This window comes from Sander vitreus, chromosome 18 (genome assembly GCF_031162955.1).
Source record: "Sander vitreus isolate 19-12246 chromosome 18, sanVit1, whole genome shotgun sequence".
NCBI lineage: Eukaryota > Metazoa > Chordata > Actinopteri > Perciformes > Percidae > Sander > Sander vitreus.
Window position 1 is genome coordinate 17,592,038 of NC_135872.1, and position 19,135 is coordinate 17,611,172.

Sequence of the window (19,135 nt, forward strand, 5' to 3'; positions counted from 1 at the left end):
TAGCAGTTATTTGAATGCATAAAAAAACTCCTAAGTGGGATTATTGTTAGCCTGGCTCCGCCCTCCTACTTACTTCCGCTCAATTTTCATTTCCCTTCTGTACTCCGTCTGGGTTTGCGGTATATTCTTGTGTTTTCTCCGGTCAAATATTTGTAGGTCCAATCAGCGAACAGAGGGACTGGCTGAGAACGATGACGTTGAGGACGTGCATTAAAAAGATGCAAGCCATTCGGTCTGTTGTGGCAGCAATGCTGCCGAATATCCAGAAGTTAAAGCTCGAGCAAGAACAATCTTTGCTGAGTTTTTTTGGTGGCCATGATGTTGTGGCCCTCTTCCCCACGGGGTTTGGGAAAAGTTTGATTTTCCAGCTCGCTCCGCTAGTGGTGAAGGAGTTGGCTAAGGCTAATGCTAGCGATGCTAATGCTAAATATAAGCCGATAGTTGTTGACGGTCTCCCCTCTTGTTGCACATGCGCATGACATACGTCACGACCAAACGTTAGCGATTGGTTATGGCAGATCCAGAGTGGCTCTGGGCAAATCCAATAGTTTTAAACTTCAACAGAGTACCCGCCTTCAAGGAAGTTAACACTTGTCAATGGAGAGAGGCCAGACTCTCTGTAAAAATGAAATGTACGAGAGTCTGGTAGGACCAGGCTAGATTATTGGGGCCTTTAGCCGTTAAACGCTTGGCTATGTTCAGCAGCTAATCTCTAGCTTTGTCTGCCATTTGGTGCTGGGTTTTAAGAGCCTTTTTTCTAAAACAACTTCATCTGAAACAATGCAAAAGATACAAGTGGTAAGAGTAAGCAATAACAAGTAAGTCAGGGCCTTATAAAAACAAATGAAAAACTATGACTTGAAAGATGCTAAAAAGGGAGTGATAATTTGTTGTGTGTTCATCACCACGAGCGACCCCTTTCACTTTAAACATAATTTGATCCACCCACTGTTAATATTAAAACATTGATTAGAGTAGCTTTAAATCCCTATATACATTTGATATCCCTCTTGGATCAAGCTTTCCAAACTGCCATGGCCGGCACCAACTGGTCCCTGAGGGTCAAATAGAAGTTCCTCATTGGTCCAATTGCATCAGCAGTGGTGGCGGATGACAACACATTGGCTCCTCTCAGTGACCCCTCCATATGAGCTCATTTGGCTGAGACGAAGGATGTCCCATTTTAACCCATTGATAACAGCCGTTCAAACAGAACCCTGACACATGGCTGCATGATGGACGGCATGCTGACTAATGGAAAACAGACTGCTGATGTATTGGGGTGAGTGTGTGTTTTTTGTCCCCTCGCTCATCTGTGACTCATCCACCCTACTCTGAACAAATGACAGCTCCACAAGTGTTTTGTAACCCCTCTTTATATCTCTCTTTGTCACGTTCACTTCAGTTTGCTGTACAAAGAGTCCTCTTTTCGTGTATTTTTCTCTAACTCAGGCTAAATGCAGAACATAAGTTTTCATAGTCACACCTTTCAGACAAATGTCAATAATGTTGACATGTTTCATAAACAATGTGCCCACTCCATTGTTGTGATAAACCAGCACATTGCCATTGTTTCTTCTGAATCAGTGAATTTGACACTCTCTCGTGTCTATGGCCTTTCAAAATCAGACATAGCCATCAGTCACAGCATGGCACTGCCAAACCCCATCAGCAGTCATGTGGTTTGCATTAGAATTGGTCGAGCCGAGGCACAGCTGGAGGCTGGAGGTTACTTAACATATCCCTGCACCGATAGATGGTTGAGGAAAAATACCCTCAGTGCTGATGAGGATTATTCAAGCTCCCTGCAGAGAGAACAGTGCTCCCTGCTTTTTTAGGGCTTCATTTTTATTTAAAACTCTTCCCTGAATGTAAAGCAGTCCCTGTCAGACTTGATATGTTATCGGTTGTGAATTGCACGGTTTTAACATTGCAGGCAAGCTGTTCTAAAAATACACATAACACAGAAGATATAATTTGCACTTTGTTTATTTGCATCACATCACTCCCACGTGTTAAAAAACACACAGGTTAGAGAAGGAGATGGTAAATCGAGATTATACAAAATGTAACAAAACATGTGGAGTATATTAATGCATTTAAAATCCATGTCTTATCTAATATTTCATATACATACATTTGACAAATGAACTGTTTTAACAAACAGAATAGCATATATATTAAGCTGACTTCCACAAGAAGTATAGTGAAGCCTATCCCTGGCTCTGGTCACTCGTATATCCATCAGATATCGCTATACTGGAGTGCAAAATCTAAATCTGATTTTCTTTAGCACATACATCACAGACACAAGACGTTTAAAAAGTGTATTACCTAACACTTACATTCAAGCAGAGGCTGTTTAGAGTCCTCTAACTCTGTACACACTATAGGCTATTGAGGAGATAAGGAGTGTATTGAGCATGTAAACAAAGAGGGGAAAATTAAAAAAGCCAGGCTGACGGTGGTGGTGGGAGGATCCGCAGGGTGGAAGTCAAGACTCCTGCAGTGCTTGCTTTCAGATGCAGATTAAAGGGAGACAGAGACAAAAAGTCAAAGGGTACCGCTCCCATGCAACCTTTCACCTCGGACAAGAGAATTTTCAAAAAGTTCCTGTGCCAATCCGAGAATTAAGACAACAACTCTCATCCTGCTGTGTTTCCATAGATGTTAAATCGGCTGATACAATTCCAATTAAAGAGAAATGTCAGGGGCGATACGATGTTCAGTCGATTAGCTTGAAAGGTGAGAAAATACCAGCCCAAAGCAGCCAGGGGAGCTTTCACACACAGGTAAGAATGTGGCACCTCGCGCTGCAATCTGAGCTTGCAGCTGCCGCATATAAATAGGCTGGTGTAGCCAGACAGCAAGAATACAACAGAGAAGTGGCTAACGCCCATCAGCTTAAACACAGCCCCAGACACTTTCTGTTTTTCTCTCGCCTACATTAAAGGCTGCAGCTGGAAGCAAAGCTCAGCATGCAAATTCACGACATTTACATGACGGCCTATGCTTTCTCTCTGTGACTGTACGTTGATATGTTCCTTTAAACTCTCAATACACTGCCCGTCGTCTCTCAAGTGGCTCACCAGTGATGCATCCACATTAAAGCATACACACACTTTTATTGAATATGCAACATATATTTTTTTTTCTATCGCCCTGTAACAATCAAACATTTGAATTTAATGTAAACAACACTCTGTCTGCTGGAGTGTGAAACAAGACCCAGAATCCTCTCTGCTGTCACCACAGGGGTTAGTTCCCAATGCTCACTGTGCTGTTTTGTTTCAACCTGCACCATTTGGCATCCCAGAGTAAAATGAGCCAAATACTTAATACAGGGAAGGATGCTAAACTGCCACAGATCAGAACTGTGACAACAAAAGCAAATTATTAAAATAAATTAAAGTTTAGTCCACAACCCACAGGGTTAGCAGTCTGTTTATGAGTTCAGATGAAGCAGAAGAACTTCTTCCAGCTGCACCTTGAGAAAGCTTTAGTGCGTCGGTCAGAAAACCTCCTCTTCTTAGTCTTGCGGGTTTTGTTTTTAATGGCAGCAAAGATGGCCGCATCAAACGCCTCCTTCAAGTTCTTTTGCGTGAGTGACGAACACTCTACATAGTCTGTAGCCCTGATCTTCTCCGCCATGCTCCGGGCCCGGGAGCTAAGAATAGGTTTGACATTAGATCTGTCCAGGTTGATGAGAACGTTCACGTCCAGCAAGAGGTCCGACTGAGTCCCAACAAGAATGATGGGCGAGGACGGATTATGAGCCCGGATCTCCGGAACCCACTTCTTGGTGATGTTGTGAAACGAGGTGGGGTTGACCATGCTGAAGCACAGGAGGAAGACGTCCGTGTGGGCATAGGACAGAGCTCTAAATCCATCAAACTCTTCCTGAAAGGATCATGAAGACAGAAAGCAAAGGTTAGTATCAATCAAACTATGTGCAGACAATAGGAATCAGTGAAAGAGAATGACTCACTAAAGTATCAGGAAAAGATGATCTATTAACATTCAGGGTGAAACCCTGTCACTGAGTCACATATCGGATGAAGCAAGTGTACCTTTAAAGTTCATCTCTCATGCCATTAAAAAAAATCTGTATATTATATTAAGAATGGGGGTTTATGTTATATATAAGAATTTGGGACTTAAAACAAAAACACTAAAAAAAATACCCTATAAAAATAACATAGTAGCATTTGTCTACATCATTTCTTAGGGACCGTTTGGTATTTATGGAATGGCCCACCGGAGGAAAATAGGGGAGGGTTGTGTCTTTTTATTCTTTGCTGAGGGGAGGGTCATCCAACATTTTTCAGTCCAGAGGGGGGGGTTAACAGCAAAATTTCAAAGTGGCTTGTTTGGTGCATATTTTTCCATGTAGCTCCATGTAGCTCTCTCAGTCTCTGCCCTCCTTCGCTACCAGATGGGTCTGACCCATGAGTTTGCTGTGGGGCAGGGCATAGACATGTGGGGCAGGGGGAGCTGCCCCCCTGGTGGCTGAAATGGATAATTGCATTGTTTAAAAAATGAGTGGAATAATTCTGTAAAAATATTACCTGGCTGACGATGGGAGCAGCAGGACGCAAAAAACGAAAATGACTGTTGCACTATGTCTGGACATCTTACCGTGCCAAGGTTGCAATAAAGGTTTCCTAAATGCCACATTTGATGTCAGCTTACTAATTGATTGCGGGTTTTGTGTAGATTTGGACTTTTATACGTTTATTCCGCTTTGTTTAAACGTCGAAGTGGAGAAAGCCTAGTGACGAGTCCATAGCAACCAGTTTGCGTGTTGAATATTACCCAGAGTGCCTTGTTGAATGGTCTCAATATTTTATTGTTTTATTTCATGTGAATACTAGTTTACTAGAGGAGTAACTTAGTATTTGAAGTAATGCAGTAATGCAGGAATTGTAGTTCATTTAGTTTCCATGCTTATTTTGTTTCCACAACAATGTTAGTGAGTAAATCTACTGAAATGGCCACCACACCATAACAGAGGAGTGGGATGCGTCAGATCAGAATGCAGAGATTTAGTGTTGTATATCATAGGTGTAAAAAAATAATAACAATGGAAGTCTGTATGTATTTGCCAAACGCAAACCAGTACAGAACGTATTGATAAATTGTTGGGAGAGGGTCATGCCTTTTTTTCAAATCATTGTGGAGGGTCATAGAAAATTCTTTACTGGTGAGGGGAGGGTCATGTCTTTTTTGGCTAAAGGTCCCAAAACTCCTCCGGTGGCCCCTTAAATAAATAACGAACAGTCCCTTATTGAAAAAAAAACAACTAATAGTCTTACCTGTCCAGCAGTGTCTAGAAGCTGAACTTTAACTGGAGATCCTTCTACTTGGACCTGACCTGTTAAAACCAGTGACATGAATCAGTCAGTATCAATTTAGTTCACTTTATATATTTAAAAGAAAGAAAAATATTTCAAACATCAGAATTGCACATAAAGTACATAACATGCACACATTAAAACGTAAAATATAGGCTACAAGTTTTAAGTTAAACCTTTCAAATGACAGTGTTGCATGTGTCAGTAAACACACCAGCATTCATGCAAATTATTGCCATTCTTAATTAATTTTCATTTAGCCTAATAAAACTAGTGACTCTTAAAAATAAAATAAAAGTCCACAATCACTAACCAGAGAAGACATCAAAGCCGGTCTGTTGGTATTCTGTCGGGTATCCATTGGAGGTGTAGCTGACAATCATGCTGGTCTTCCCGACGGCTCCGTCTCCGACCAGCATACAGCTGATGACCCCGGGCTCCAGCTCATCTTCCCGGGTCAGCCCGCAATTGGAAGGGACTCGGGATTCGTGGTAAAAGTAATCCATTCGAGGTGGCATGTCGAGCCGCACATAAAACTTGTGAATGCAGACTCGCCTCCTTACTGATCTCTGACTGAGAGACTACTGAGAGTCAGCTTGGTAGAGTCTGTCACATATCACCAGCCTGCCTATCCTGTTCTGAGTGACGGGCGACATGTGTGGGGCCGGACGTTTTCAGGGGAAGTTTGTGCTACAGGTTGTGATTTGCATAGACACACCCACCGAGAAAAGAAAGAAAAAAAGAAAGAAAGAAAGAAAGATAGATAGATAGATAGATAGATAGATAGATAGATAGATAGATAGATAGATAGATATGTGTATTCATGTATTGATCATTTGCAATGTGCTGTACATAGACATAGCAGGCTACATACAGAACAGATGCCTTTAAATACATTTATTTCTCTCTTTTTTTTTAACTTACGTTATCGTTACTTATCTGTATGGGCTAGTATACATATTTTTAAGAGTAAAATAATTTTTTTTTCTATTAGTATTTTTATGGTAAACTTACAACCTATTTTCGCCTATATTTGATTACAATTTTGCAGCTTTGTTTATAGGCTACATTTCTTTATTTTAGTAGATCTGTACTTATTGTGCTACATGTTTAGTTTTTATTTCACACTTGCTATGGCAATGTAGGCTAAATGTATGTTGCCAATTATGCTCCTTTGAGTTGAATTGAATTGAAATAGGCCTATGTAGGCTACATAGATAGATAGATAGATAGATAGATAGATAGATAGATAGATAGATAGATAGATAGATGCAAATCTATTGTTATAGCCTGTACATAGGAAACTATTTAGGCATAAAATAAAAAGCAATGATAGCCTACATATCCTTTACAATCAATGATACAATTTGACAACGTTATGGTGCACCAAAAAATAAAGTGTAAAAGTATGGTAACTAAGGCACATAGGCGTTTATTTAGCCTATAATTATTTTTTAATGCTATCAAATTTTCATGGTAACAAACCCATGGACCTATCAACCACTCACCACTCTAAGTTTGGACGAACGGCGGCTGCGCCCCCTAGCGCCTAAAATGGACACGACTACACCAAATGTTATCACATGATTCCGTGTGTCACCTGATTATCCGTGTCCACCCCTGTGTTGTGTAGTCGGAAGCTAAGCTAGCTGTTATGATAGCATGAATGATTGAAATTTCATATATTCACGTTTACTGCAGCGCAAGATATTATACTCCAGATCTTGCTTCTGAATTTAGACGCATGCGGAGAGAGGAAGTACGCTCGTGTGCCCTTAACCGGTAGAAGTTGTTTTAGCTAGCTAACGTTAGCTGTTTAGTCATGGCGTCCTAGGATCGTTTCTTCACCAGTCATTATATATGTAGAGCATTCATTTACAGGTAGTCGAATAAGGTGGGACTGTATAATCATAGAACCATGGCTTCAATTCTTGATGAGTACGAGGACTCGCAGAACACCAGGCAAAGTGCGCAGCAGCACAGCCGCTTGTCAACAGCCAACATCGGGATAACACATTCAGGTAGCCAGGTCGCTATTCAAGGATGCTATAACGTTATTATTACTTTTTAAGGAATGCTAAAGAACACACCTAAATATTGCAGTCATGTTGTTGACGCAGTGCCTTCACTGACATTACGCTGTACTTGTTCTCTAACGTTAGGTTTTGTGAATGTGAGACTTGAGGAAGAGAAACCGATATTCAACAAGCAGAGGATCGATTTTACACCGCCTGAGAGGATAAACCATCTTGTTGTCTGCAACAATCAGCTATGCATGAGTCTGGGAAAGGACACCCTGCTGAGGCAAATTACACTATCATAAGCACTTAAAACGCTTTTAATGGTCACTAGTGTTTGTGTGGTTTGGCTTGGATTAGTTTGAGTTAATGGCTGTTCTTCTCTGTGATTTGTATTTTCTTATCTTATATGTTGTTTGCTGTTGTTTATTGCAGCCTCTCAAAGTGTTGTTATTACTGATACAAGATGCTGATACTGATGTTTCATGTTCTGTTCTGTACAGGATTGATTTGGCCAAGCCAGATCAGCCTAATCAGATTGAACTGGGAAGGAAAGATGAAAGTAAAGTGCACAGACTATTCCTGGACCCCACCGGTGAGAAAAAAACCCCAATGCTTATTCAAAACATTGCCCATAGGCTTTACTTAGATAACTCATTTACATAACTTTCTTTGAGTCTGCCTTCTATCATATTGTTATCTGAAGATGTGCATAATCCTTTTTTTATTGTATATTGATTGCTGTTAGGCATTTTTTAATTCTTATCCAGTACATTTGCATAAATAAAATGTCTGAGAGACTGCAGAAACTTAAGCCCTGAAAATATATGCTACTATATAATGCATACGATTACTGTGGCAGTATCATGGTTATGACTTATTAACAGCAGCAGCTGTATCCTCCTCCAAATTTTCCCATTGCAGGCTCCCATCTGCTGATCTGCCTGAGCACCAGTGAGTGTCTGTACCTTAACAGGAACACACAGAAGGTTCGCAGTCTGTCCCGTTGGAGAGGCCACCTCATCGAGAGCGTGGGCTGGAACAAGCTGCTGGGCAATGAGACCAACACAGGACCCATCCTGGTTGGCACCAGTCAAGGCATTATCTTTGAGGCTGAGATCTCTGCCACTGAAGGCAGCCTGTTCAACACCAATCCAGATCAATACTTCAGACAGGTCAGAGCATGTGTGCTCATCCCCATTTGTAGTGTTTAGTGTGTGATTTATTTTATTTTGTGTATATATATATATATATATATATATATATATATATATACACACCATGTTTAGTGGTACTGTATAAAACACTGACCTACACCTTTTATTTCTTCTGCTTGGCATGCAACTGCACAATAATATTCTCTTCCTGAGACAGGTCCACTCTGTGGACGAGGATGGGAAGCCTGCACCAGTCTGCTGCCTGGAAGTGGAACGGGGCCTGGAGAACAAGTACTTCATCATCGCCACCACCCGCAAACGCCTGTTCCAGTTTGTGGGTAAGGTGGCTGAGGGGTCAGAGCAGCAAGGCTTCAGCTCCATCTTCAGCCAGAACCAGGACCTGCTGCCCAGTTTCCAGGAGTTCCCAGCCAACATGGGCTACAGCGAGATCACCTTCTACACCTCCAAGCTCCGAACCTGCCCTAAGGCGTTCGCCTGGATGATGGGTAATGGAGTTCTTTATGGTCAGCTGGACTATGTCAGGCCTGATTCCCTGTTGAGTGACGTGCAGGTAAATATCTTTGTATATGAGAATGTTTTTTCTTTTAAATATGTCTTGTTCTTTAGAAGCTCAAAGTAATGCATCTCTCAATAATGTTTAGTTCTACCCTCTCCACATTTACCTCTGTTCTCTTTGTCTTTATGTGTCACGTACTTTCTCCGTATTTTCTCCCTCGCAATGAAACAGGTATGGGACTACACCCCGGACATTGACCTTAGTCTCAACAAGCCCATCTCCATTGTGCTGACACAGTTCCACTTTCTGCTGCTGCTCCATGACCGAGTGAAGGCCATCTGCACTCTGAATGGACAGGTGGTATATGAGGATGTGTTCCCAGATAAATTTGGCGCCCTTAAGAAGATGATCAAGGACCCAGTTGGTGGGTTGGTGTGGATCTACACTGAGAGGGCAGTTTTCCGGTACCACATCCAGCGCGAGGCCAGGGACGTGTGGCAGATGTACATGAGCATGACTAAATTTGACCTGGCCAAGGAGTACTGCCGTGACCGGCCAGAGTGCATGGACATGGTGCTGGCCAAGGAGGCTGAGCACTGCTTCCAGAACAAGCGATACATTGAGAGTGCCAAGTGCTATGCGCTGACACAGAACTACTTTGAAGAGATAGCACTCAAGTTCATTGAAGCCAAACAAGAGGAAGCTCTAAAGGAGTTTTTGCTGAAGAAACTGAATAATTTGAAACAGAGTGAGAGAACGCAGATCACCTTGCTGGTCACCTGGCTAGCCGAGCTCTACCTCAATCGGCTCGGCCAGCTGGAGAGCGATGGTAACAACGTCATCTTACAGGAGACCCGTGAGGAGTTTCGGCAATTCCTCAGCAGCGCCAAGCATAAGGAGTGTTTGTTCAACAACCGCAGCACCATCTACGACCTGCTGGCCAGCCACGGCAACGTGGAAGACATGGTTTACTTCTCAGTCGTCATGCAGGACTATGAGAGAGTCATATCCCACTACTGCCAACATGACGATTACAGCGCTGCCCTGGACGTGCTTTCCAAGCACTGTGATGAAAAGCTTTTTTACAAGTTCTCTCCCGTCCTCATGCAGCACATTCCCAAAAAAGTGGTCGATGCGTGGATTCAGATGGGCAAGCGGCTGGACCCGAAGAAGCTCATCCCAGCTCTGATGAACTACAGCCAGATGGGCAGCACCCAGCAGATCAGTGAAACCATCCGCTACATGGAGTTCTGTGTGTACGAGCTGACAGTGACAGAGGAGGCCATCCATAATTACCTGCTGTCGCTCTATGCCAAGTACAAGCCGGACTCTCTGCTCTGGTATCTGGAGCAGGCAGGTACACACGCCTCAGAGATCCACTATGACTTGAAGTACGCCCTCAGGCTGTGTGCAGAAAATGGCTACCTCCGCGCCTGTGTCCTGGTTTATAGGATTATGGAACTGTATGAGGAGGCAGTGGATCTTGCTTTACAAGTAAGCACTGCATGTAAATAAATACTATTCAGTCACAAAACATTACATTACATGTCATTTAGCCAACGCTTTTATCCAAAGCGACTTACAATTGCTGTATATGTCAGAGGTTGCACTCCTCTGGAACAACTAGTGGTTAACTGTCTTGCTCAGGGACACACAGGTTGATGTATTGCAGTGGTAATCAAACTCAGATGTCTCACAACAAAGGCATGTGTCATATCCACTGCCCCATCACCACCCAAAACATATTATTTAAATTGTGCAGCCACTGTGTGGAATCAATGAAATTGTGTATAAATATTTCACCAGATTATTGTCCAAAAAAATGTTATCATCAATCTTTGACAAAATGCCACTGACTTGCACTGTATTTATGGTCCGTAGGTAGATGTAGACTTGGCCAAGTCATGTGCGGACCTGCCTGAAGATGACGAGGAGCTGAGGAAAAAGCTTTGGCTGAAAATCGCCCGGCATGTGGTGCAGGAGGAAAAAGATGTGAAGAAAGCCATGAACTGTCTGTCCAGCTGCAACCTGCTCAAGATCGAAGACATCCTGCCCTTCTTCCCAGACTTTGTCACCATTGACCATTTTAAGGTCTGCAACAAAGTATTTCCTTTCTCGTTTTTAGTATTAATAAGAAATACACATCATCAAATAAATAATACAATAAAGGCCTTTTTTCAGTAGCTGCAGCCGAGCTGGCGCGCGCAAATGTGACGTCATGAGAGCGCCGTAACTGTTTATAGTCGCATGGTGGTCCCATCACTAGTTGCAGTCTTCTCCTGATCAGAGGTGGCGCTAATGAGGAAAGGCTACCGACTTTGCTACTTCTACGGACTAGAAGAAGAAGAAAAAGGTAAACAACGGCAGAACTGGCAGCAGCATTGTCGTCAATGCTTCGATTTGATTCGACGACCTACTTCGTTGGATCAAGCCTTTCATTCGCCATAAAAGAACTCATCTTAACCCAGTAAGTTTACCAGAGAGACTTGCAGTCACTCAGAGTCCTGGCATCCGGTTGCCCTCAAGCTCGTTCAGGCTTCCTGTTTCCGCTTTGTCGTGCGCCGCTGAGAAAAATAAAGTGGTGCACAACCTCTGGTCACGTGCTATAAATCCTCACGCGCCAGCGAGATCTACGTCACATTGGCGCGCGCCACCTCAGGTGCGGCTTCTAGTTGTTTTTTTTGTTTGTTTTTTCTCCATTTTATTGTCAACCTGGGTGTCACCTACAATGGATGAAAGTATGCTCAATGTATGGTTAACATACAAACACAAAATATGGTATATTTCTTCAAATCTTTGTACTTTATCCTCTGTGCATTCTGGTTTCTCAGGAGGCCATTTGCAGCTCCCTGGAGGAGTACAATCAGCACATCGAGGAGCTGAAGCAGGAAATGGAGGAGGCCACGGAGAGCGCCAAACGCATCAGAGAAGACATCCAGGAAATGAGGAACAAATATGGCGTAGTGGATTCCCAAGAAAAGTGTGCTTCTTGTGACTTCCCTTTGCTCAACAGGCCCTTCTATCTGTTCCTATGTGGACACATGTTCCACTATGACTGCCTGTTCCAGGTAACTCTCCAAGGCTGCTTCCATACTGCTTTTTCAATGTCAATATGTTCTCTCAGTTTACTAACAATCACATTAGTATCATGTATGAAACTTACCTCAAATTATACATTTTAAAGATGTAACTATGTTTGTGTAGTAATAATTCTCATGTGTCCCTTTTTTCTTTTCTTCTACCTTCTAGGAGGTGACCCCTCACCTGACGGTCTATAAGCAGAGTCGTCTGGAGGAGCTTCAGAAAAAGCTGGCCGCGACCATGCAATCGTCCAAGTCACGCCACCGCCCGGCACCCAAGGACGAAGGAGACACTTCCAGCCTGGGAAAGGACAATGCAGGCACAAGCCGCGAGCAGATAAAATCAGACATGGATGACATCATTGCGTCTGAATGCGTGTACTGCGGCGAACTGATGATCAAGTCCATCGACAAGCCTTTCATTGATCCACAGAAATTTGAGGAGGAAAAATCCAGCTGGCTATGAATGAGGCCTCTCAGTGTGAAAAGACACAAGATGAGCCCATCATCTTATACTGTATGTCAATGAAAACGGCACCATCCGTAGGACTGACCCATTCAGTGGATATATACATTCTCCTGATTACCTGTTGGTAGTGCCTACTTTGAAAAATGTATCAGCTTCAGTTGCTCTCTACAGAATACCCTTTTTTTGTTGGCAGTATTTGAAGCAGAGTTAAAGACCTTTGCACTTTGTATGGGAACGTCTAGTGAAAGGTGGACATTGTGGCCAATAATATAAGATGATGTGGTAATGTAAAATATTGGCAGGGTATTACAGTGCATACAATGTGCCTGAACTAGGGCTGCTCAATATGAGGAAAATATGCGATAACGTTGTTGAATATCACGATAACGATATTACATGCGATAAATAAACAGATATTAAAGTGTACTCAGTTCTGCTGCTTTCAGTATTCTGTTAAAATGCAACAAACTGCTCGTTTCTTTCGTTTCTAACATACTTTTATTGAACATTGAATTGAACATAAAAGGCACCACTTAAAAAAAAATTAGTTACATTTTAATTTGCAGTTTTCTACTGATATTTTCTTTCAACTAACACAAAAGCGTTTCGCAATGTGTATATTGCGCTAGTTAAAAAAACAAAATATTGTGCAGCCCTAGCCTGAACCTCTGATTATAATGGCAGAAAAGAGTTCAAAAGCTAGAATCAGATATAACGGCACTATTCATCTAGGTTATGCTCTTGTTTTGTCTATTGGAAACATAATCTGTCTGTGTCTCCTTAGCTCAGTTCAACCACTCCACTCAACTCTGTGTTCATATTACAGTTAACGTGGGGGAAGCTTATCTGTTAACTGTTATTTCATATATTAACAGTTTTGCAAATGAATTGTGCCACATTAAAGCTTGTCAGCAAGGATATACTGATTGTTCTTGTTGTTTGAAATGTAATAAATATTTAACAAATCATTTTATCAATCGGCTGGACTGAGAGAAATCCATACCCTTTATCACAATTCCTCGGAATGGCATCTACAGCTCCATGAGCAGTACAATAAACAGCACACTGGGGACCTGAAGCAGGACACGAACAAGATCATACTTACGCTGCGTAAAAGAAACATATGTAAGCTGTGGTTTAACAGGAAGATTTGAGTTAAGGCCAATGTGACAGCAAGCATTGTTTGGATCCAAACCAGACCCATGATGAACGTTTTGTGTGTATCACATAATCATTACCATTATAAGTGACAATAAACGTTCATACATTAATACATAAAAAAAGGTATGTCATTTTGAAATAATCCTAGAGTTCTCTTTCAACGCTTGACATCAGAAATTATTTTTTTTATAGTTATAGTCACATTTTACTCTGGTTATCCCAACTGCCTCGCCATACCTAAAACGGAGTTCCCGTCTGGTGACGTCAGACGTCGCTCGGTAATCTTCGCAGTGAGCAGACGCTGTTAATCGACATCTGAATTTAGTCGATGCGTTTGTAGTAGTTGTGCATATACGGCCGAAAACGATATACACGGTGGACGTGTGCCTTACAAAATTAGTAAAAGATACCGCTGGGGTTTCTTTGCACAGTTTTATCCTCTGAGACATCGAGGAGCGAGGGTCCCTCTCTCTGCGATTGATTAAAATGCCTGCTCCTTGCTGTACCCTCGCCATGGCGTCGTGTCTCTGCTCTCTCAGTAACAGAAAGTGGCCGCCTCTCTGCTGTTGCTGCCGACTCAAAGCTCACAGACTCGCTCGGCGCCTCAAACCGCCATTTTGGAGTCAGAGAACCGTGAGTCGGCAGCAGCGAAGAGAGAGACGAAAAGGGGGACACGGGGCCGAGGTGAGAGACTCCATAGTGGTTGTTATGGCGAAGGAGCAATGGGGGAAGATGGCCGGGAGGGAGAAAGAATTAAAACATGGGGATCATTCGTTCACCAGGCAACCGAGTCTCCGCTCGTGTCCGCAATAAGGGTACGGGAGGCGCGGGCGACGGGCCTTGCTGTCTCCGTATCGCCACTAGCCTGTTTAAAAAATGCTATTAAACCAATATCAGATCTTAATACATTGTTAAGGCAGCAGGGAGGTGGTGGCCTTAAAGAGACAGAGCCGATTTGAATACTTCATATTAATGGTGTTTGATCAGCTTATAATAAAAAGCTAACGTTACATTAGGAAAGAGATAGCATAGAGGCAGTCGTAAAGGCTAACGTTAGATGTTTAGGAAAACAACTAGCTACCAACGCTAATATATGGTGTGGCTTTACGTTAGCTACCTAAACCAGTAAGCTGTCAGTGTGCGTGTATACAAGCTCCTTGACCCTTTACTATCATTGATCGGAAGCAATGCTGCTTGTGCTTACACAGCAAGACAGCTAACGGTCGTTAGCCTGCAAGCTACAATTCATCCAAGGTTAGCTAGCAACCCTGGCTAACGCTAGCTTGGATTTGCTAGCTGGCTAATAATAATATAACCACGGGATAGCAAAATAAGATGCATATTATTTATAATAACACAGCTCTCAGTTTTTTTTTCATTTAAAAAAAGAGGACCACACTCTTGCTTGGCTTTAGTTCTTGTCATCCTCTCACACGCGAGACTGTGAAGTTGTCTCAGAAAGTGAAGTGAATAGGTAATGAGTAGTAATTACAGAGGACAGGTTTAACGTTACCACACAATCGTCACTGTCAGAACAATCACTTGCACACTCCGAAATGAAATAACTCAGACAATGTGGTAATACTTGGCTAAGTCACATTTATAGCGGAATTGGTGAAATCAAACGTATTCAATCTGACCCTTTAATGAACTGAATGGAATGATATGAACATAGTATGCAATATAATGGCCTTGCATGTTATATAAAGAGGAAAACAACTCTAACAGCCAGTGCATTTCTTCAATTAAGAAGTAACATTATAAACATGATAGCTAATCATGTACAGTTTAAATACATACTAATGTTCCAGGAGCTGCTGTTTCCTTTATTTTTATTTTTTTGACATTTGTAAACAATATTTGATTGTTCCTTGAAAATCATGAGCATTCACATTCTCACTATTGCACAGAACACAACATGTGAAAGAGCACCATCAGCCCATAAAAACACTTTATTATTGTTATGTGGATATCGGTGTGTTACTGTGGGCTTTTTGTTTTGTAGGTGGGATTTCCATCATTGATCATTAATCTTGGAATCAAGAACAATGGCTTTCCTTACTGAAAAGGTAGGTCCACTTTTGCTCAATGAACTATCTGCTAGTACCATACTGCATTCCCCGCCATTAAAGGAGAGAAGTCTGATATTTAAAGTAAAGGACCATGACAAAGTTTGAGATGTAGGCAGTGATTGAGCGGTGTGGAACCAGGCTAGAAGGAAAAGGAGTTTTCAGACTATCTGGGAAAATCTGGATTGGGAAAATAAAAGCAAAACTAAGCAACATCTTATGAACCTCTCGTAAACAATTTATAAATCCTAACTACCTCCAGTTCTTGCTAGATACATTAAATAAAACAGCAGAGCATTACTCATCCCATACTGTAGTAGACAGTGTCCTGTGCTGCTCATTCTGACCTTGAGCCATCTGCCCATCCCTTTCGTTTTATGTTCTCTCTGCTTCTCTCCCTTTAGTAAAAGTTGCTGCCCTGCTGGGCAGAGGTGTCTGTGCTGCATGGCGTCAGGGCAGGGTGGCCGACTGGAGGCTGGGGCATCAGGGAGCTCTGGCCTGGCCAAACCTCTCTACCTGCAGCGCTTAGAAAGATCCCTGAGGTTGGACAGCTTCCTGCGCCAGACTGCTGCCATCTTCAACGGAGACATAACCACAAGGTACAGGCAAAGTTCCGGGTGGGTAATACACTCATCACATTTAGACTCGGGTTTGTTCCTCAGAACATTCTCGGATCAGTTTCAGTCGGTGCTGCAGTTTGAAGATGGCTCATGTGTGGATGGAGAGATTAGTTCTGTAAATGCAATTTTGCTGGAATGGAGTTGCAAGCTGAACCAACTGCAGCCAAATGAATTTAAAAACACTGTGTGCATTGTAGCGATTTTCCATCCCATCTGTAGACCATCCAGTTAGATCAGGTCATTAGTACCTAATGTTCTCCCCCCAATGTTCCCGTTATGGATATCCCAACAGATGATTTGAGATATATAGGATGCAATGAGTTGGCTTACAGCTACATACTTCTTATGTTCTAGTGATGACAGTGATGACAGCGATGGTGCATTGGGGACAGGGCTATCCATGGACCCCTCCGCCACTCAGCATACAGCTTTGACCGTGAAGAGTGAGCCATGTGAGCAAGAGGACTGCTTGTCAGAGGGAAAGCCCCTCAATGGAATTCTGCTGCAGGGTAAAGGTAAGATACATACAGCAACACTAATATTTATGTTACTCACATGTTACTACACAGCCTCACTGGTGTCATTTAGCTGTGACACCAGTGGAAGATATAGTTCATGCACATTTATATTGTGATGTTTTTTTGCCCCCCCGTGAACTCAGCAGACCAAAAGGCAGATAAAGCTAGCCTCTACAATTTCTCCAAGCTGAAGAAGAACAGAAAATGGCTTAAGGTATTTCACTACTTGTTCAGAACTTTTCACTGCTATGTTAATCTCCTTTCTTACACACTACACATCTATACAGCATATACATACGCACACCCTCAGCATCCTTTAACCATGTTCCCCCTCTGTCACCTGCAGAGTATCCTGTTGAGTGACGACACCACAGACTCGGACACAGACTCAGATGACTCTGACTTCAGTTTATCACGGGAGGAGCTGCATGACATGCTCAGGCTTCATCGCTACACCAGGCAGCATCAGAGCAAATTCCACTCTGACCGGGAGGTACACACACACACACACACACACACACACACACACACACACACACACACACACACACAGACACACACACACACACACACACACACACACACCTGGTAATATTAAGAATATCGCTGACAATATGTTTTTTGTAGTGAGATCACTGTATTTTCTTAATCTATGTATATTTGTCCTGCAGCTTCACCAATATCAGTACTACAGCACTGGACTCCTCTCTACTCATGACCCCTTCTATGAGCAACAGCGCCACCTAATGGGGCCGAAGAAGAAGAAAATCAAAGATGAGAAGAAATTCAAGGGTAAAGACAAAAAAAAAAAAAAGAAATCTCTGACATCTTCCAGATTGGTGATAAATTCAATGCCCCAAGGAGGAAACAAATTTCAATAATTATTGGAATAGTTGAAAAGTTTTTATGTTGATAATTCACATGGTTTTTTTCTTTTGTTTTTTTTAGCCAAATTGAAAAAGGTGAAGAAAAAGAAGAAACGGGGAGAGGGAGAGTTTCTGGATGATGGGCGTCCTTATATCACCAAGATCTTCGCAAAGTTCTCCCATGATGCTCCGCTGCCCGTAGTGAAGAAGAAACATCTCACTACTGAGCAGCTGAATGCACGGCGGCGTAAGGTCTGGCTCACCATCTCTAAAAAGGAGATTCCCAAGGTTTGTATGCACGACACTGATAAAAACGATGGTCCAAAATTGATGCTTACAAACTTTCTGTTTTTTGGTGAAATATTCAGCACCATTTGAAATGGTCCTAATTATCCTGTTATACCTATTTCACAGTCTTTCAAGCAGAAGACCTCTGCTAAGAACTTAGTATTGACCAATACTAAAAAGGTAAGAAGTTGTTTCAATGTATCCTCTGACCTGAATGTAACATGTTATCAGTCAACTATATCTTACAAACTGATACCACCCCCCACCCCCTTTTCATGTTATGTTTCTATATGCTTTGTAATTCCAGTGTTACTAGGTTACTATTTTATATCATTTCTTAACCCACTGAGGACAAAAGACGCACCGACGAGTAGGGTTGCAACTAATGATTATTTTCATAGTCGATTAATCTGTTCATTATTTCCTCGATTAATCAATTAGTTGTTTGGTCCATAAAATGTCAGAAAATGGTGAAAAATGTGGATCAGTGTTTCCCCAAAAGCCCAAGATGACGTCCTCAAATGTCTTGTTTTGTCCATAACTCAAAGATTAGTTTACAGTACAGGGAAGAAACTAGAACATATTCACATTTAAGAAGCTGGAATCAAAGAATGTTTACTTTTGTCTTAAAGGTCCCATGACATGCTGCTTTTTGGATGCTTTTATATAGGCTTTAGTGGTCCCCTAATACTGTATCTGAAGTCTCTTTTATATAGACCTTAGTGGTCCCCTAATACTGTATCTGAAGTCTCTTTTATATAGGCCTTAGTGGTCCCCTAATACTGTATCTGAAGTCTCTTTTATATAGACCTTAGTGGTCCCCTAATACTGTATCTGAAGTCTCTTTTATATAGGCCTTAGTGGTCCCCTAATACTGTATTTGAAGTCTCTTTTATATAGACCTTAGTGGCCCCCTAATACTGTATCTGAAGTCTCTTTTATATAGGCCTTAGTGGTCCCCTAATACTGTATCTGAAGTCTCTTTTATATAGACCTTAGTGGTCCCCTAATACTGTAT

The 19,135-nt window shown here is 42.1% G+C and overlaps 3 protein-coding genes across 6 annotated transcripts in view; 2 read left to right on the forward strand and 1 right to left on the reverse strand.

Annotated features, from left to right (window-relative positions):
• Positions 1-1,973: 1,973 nt before the first annotated feature.
• On the reverse strand, positions 1,974-6,017 carry rhov (ras homolog family member V). The gene is made up of 3 exons (XM_078274722.1): positions 5,668-6,017; positions 5,316-5,374; positions 1,974-3,900 (listed from the first exon to the last, which is right to left on the reverse strand). The coding sequence occupies exons 1-3, from the start codon at positions 5,870-5,872 to the stop codon at positions 3,454-3,456; spliced, it is 711 nt and encodes a 236-aa protein (XP_078130848.1). The 5' UTR covers positions 5,873-6,017; the 3' UTR covers positions 1,974-3,453.
• Positions 6,018-6,944: 927 nt separating this feature from the next.
• Positions 6,945-13,568, forward strand: vps18 (VPS18 core subunit of CORVET and HOPS complexes). Its single transcript, XM_078274588.1, has 9 exons — positions 6,945-7,375; positions 7,517-7,658; positions 7,876-7,967; positions 8,297-8,547; positions 8,747-9,100; positions 9,278-10,540; positions 10,928-11,137; positions 11,878-12,114; positions 12,296-13,568. The coding sequence occupies exons 1-9, from the start codon at positions 7,273-7,275 to the stop codon at positions 12,590-12,592; spliced, it is 2,949 nt and encodes a 982-aa protein (XP_078130714.1). The 5' UTR covers positions 6,945-7,272; the 3' UTR covers positions 12,593-13,568.
• Positions 13,569-14,282: 714 nt separating this feature from the next.
• The window catches only part of ino80 (INO80 complex ATPase subunit), a 44,105-nt gene continuing 39,252 nt past the window's right edge, over positions 14,283-19,135 (forward strand). For 3 of the 4 annotated variants that reach the window (XM_078275449.1, XM_078275452.1, XM_078275451.1), the window contains exons 1-9: positions 14,283-14,440; positions 15,762-15,825; positions 16,230-16,424; positions 16,800-16,960; positions 17,107-17,177; positions 17,310-17,456; positions 17,635-17,755; positions 17,912-18,117; positions 18,244-18,297. In XM_078275449.1, the coding sequence (XP_078131575.1) occupies positions 16,270-16,424; positions 16,800-16,960; positions 17,107-17,177; positions 17,310-17,456; positions 17,635-17,755; positions 17,912-18,117; positions 18,244-18,297 (915 nt within the window). In that variant the 5' untranslated portion in view covers positions 14,283-14,440; positions 15,762-15,825; positions 16,230-16,269. The remainder of the gene's footprint in view (positions 14,441-15,761; positions 15,826-16,229; positions 16,425-16,799; positions 16,961-17,106; positions 17,178-17,309; positions 17,457-17,634; positions 17,756-17,911; positions 18,118-18,243; positions 18,298-19,135) is intronic. The other variant, XM_078275450.1, reaches the window with a different exon arrangement.

Bases quoted from the DNA above. Each gene is read 5' to 3' on its own strand.
- rhov (XM_078274722.1), bottom strand. From the start codon at position 5,872: ATGCCACCTCGAATGGATTACTTTTACCACGAATCCCGAGTCCCTTCC. The intron at 5,375-5,667 runs GTTAGTGATTGT...TGGTTTTAACAG, and splicing joins CGGCTTTGATGTCTTCTCTG to GTCAGGTCCAAGTAGAAGGA. The intron at 3,901-5,315 runs GTAAGACTATTA...TGATCCTTTCAG, and splicing joins TTCTAGACACTGCTGGACAG to GAAGAGTTTGATGGATTTAG.
- vps18 (XM_078274588.1), top strand. From the start codon at position 7,273: ATGGCTTCAATTCTTGATGAGTACGAGGACTCGCAGAACACCAGGCAA. The intron at 11,138-11,877 runs GTCTGCAACAAA...CTGGTTTCTCAG, and splicing joins TCACCATTGACCATTTTAAG to GAGGCCATTTGCAGCTCCCT. The intron at 12,115-12,295 runs GTAACTCTCCAA...TCTACCTTCTAG, and splicing joins ACTATGACTGCCTGTTCCAG to GAGGTGACCCCTCACCTGAC.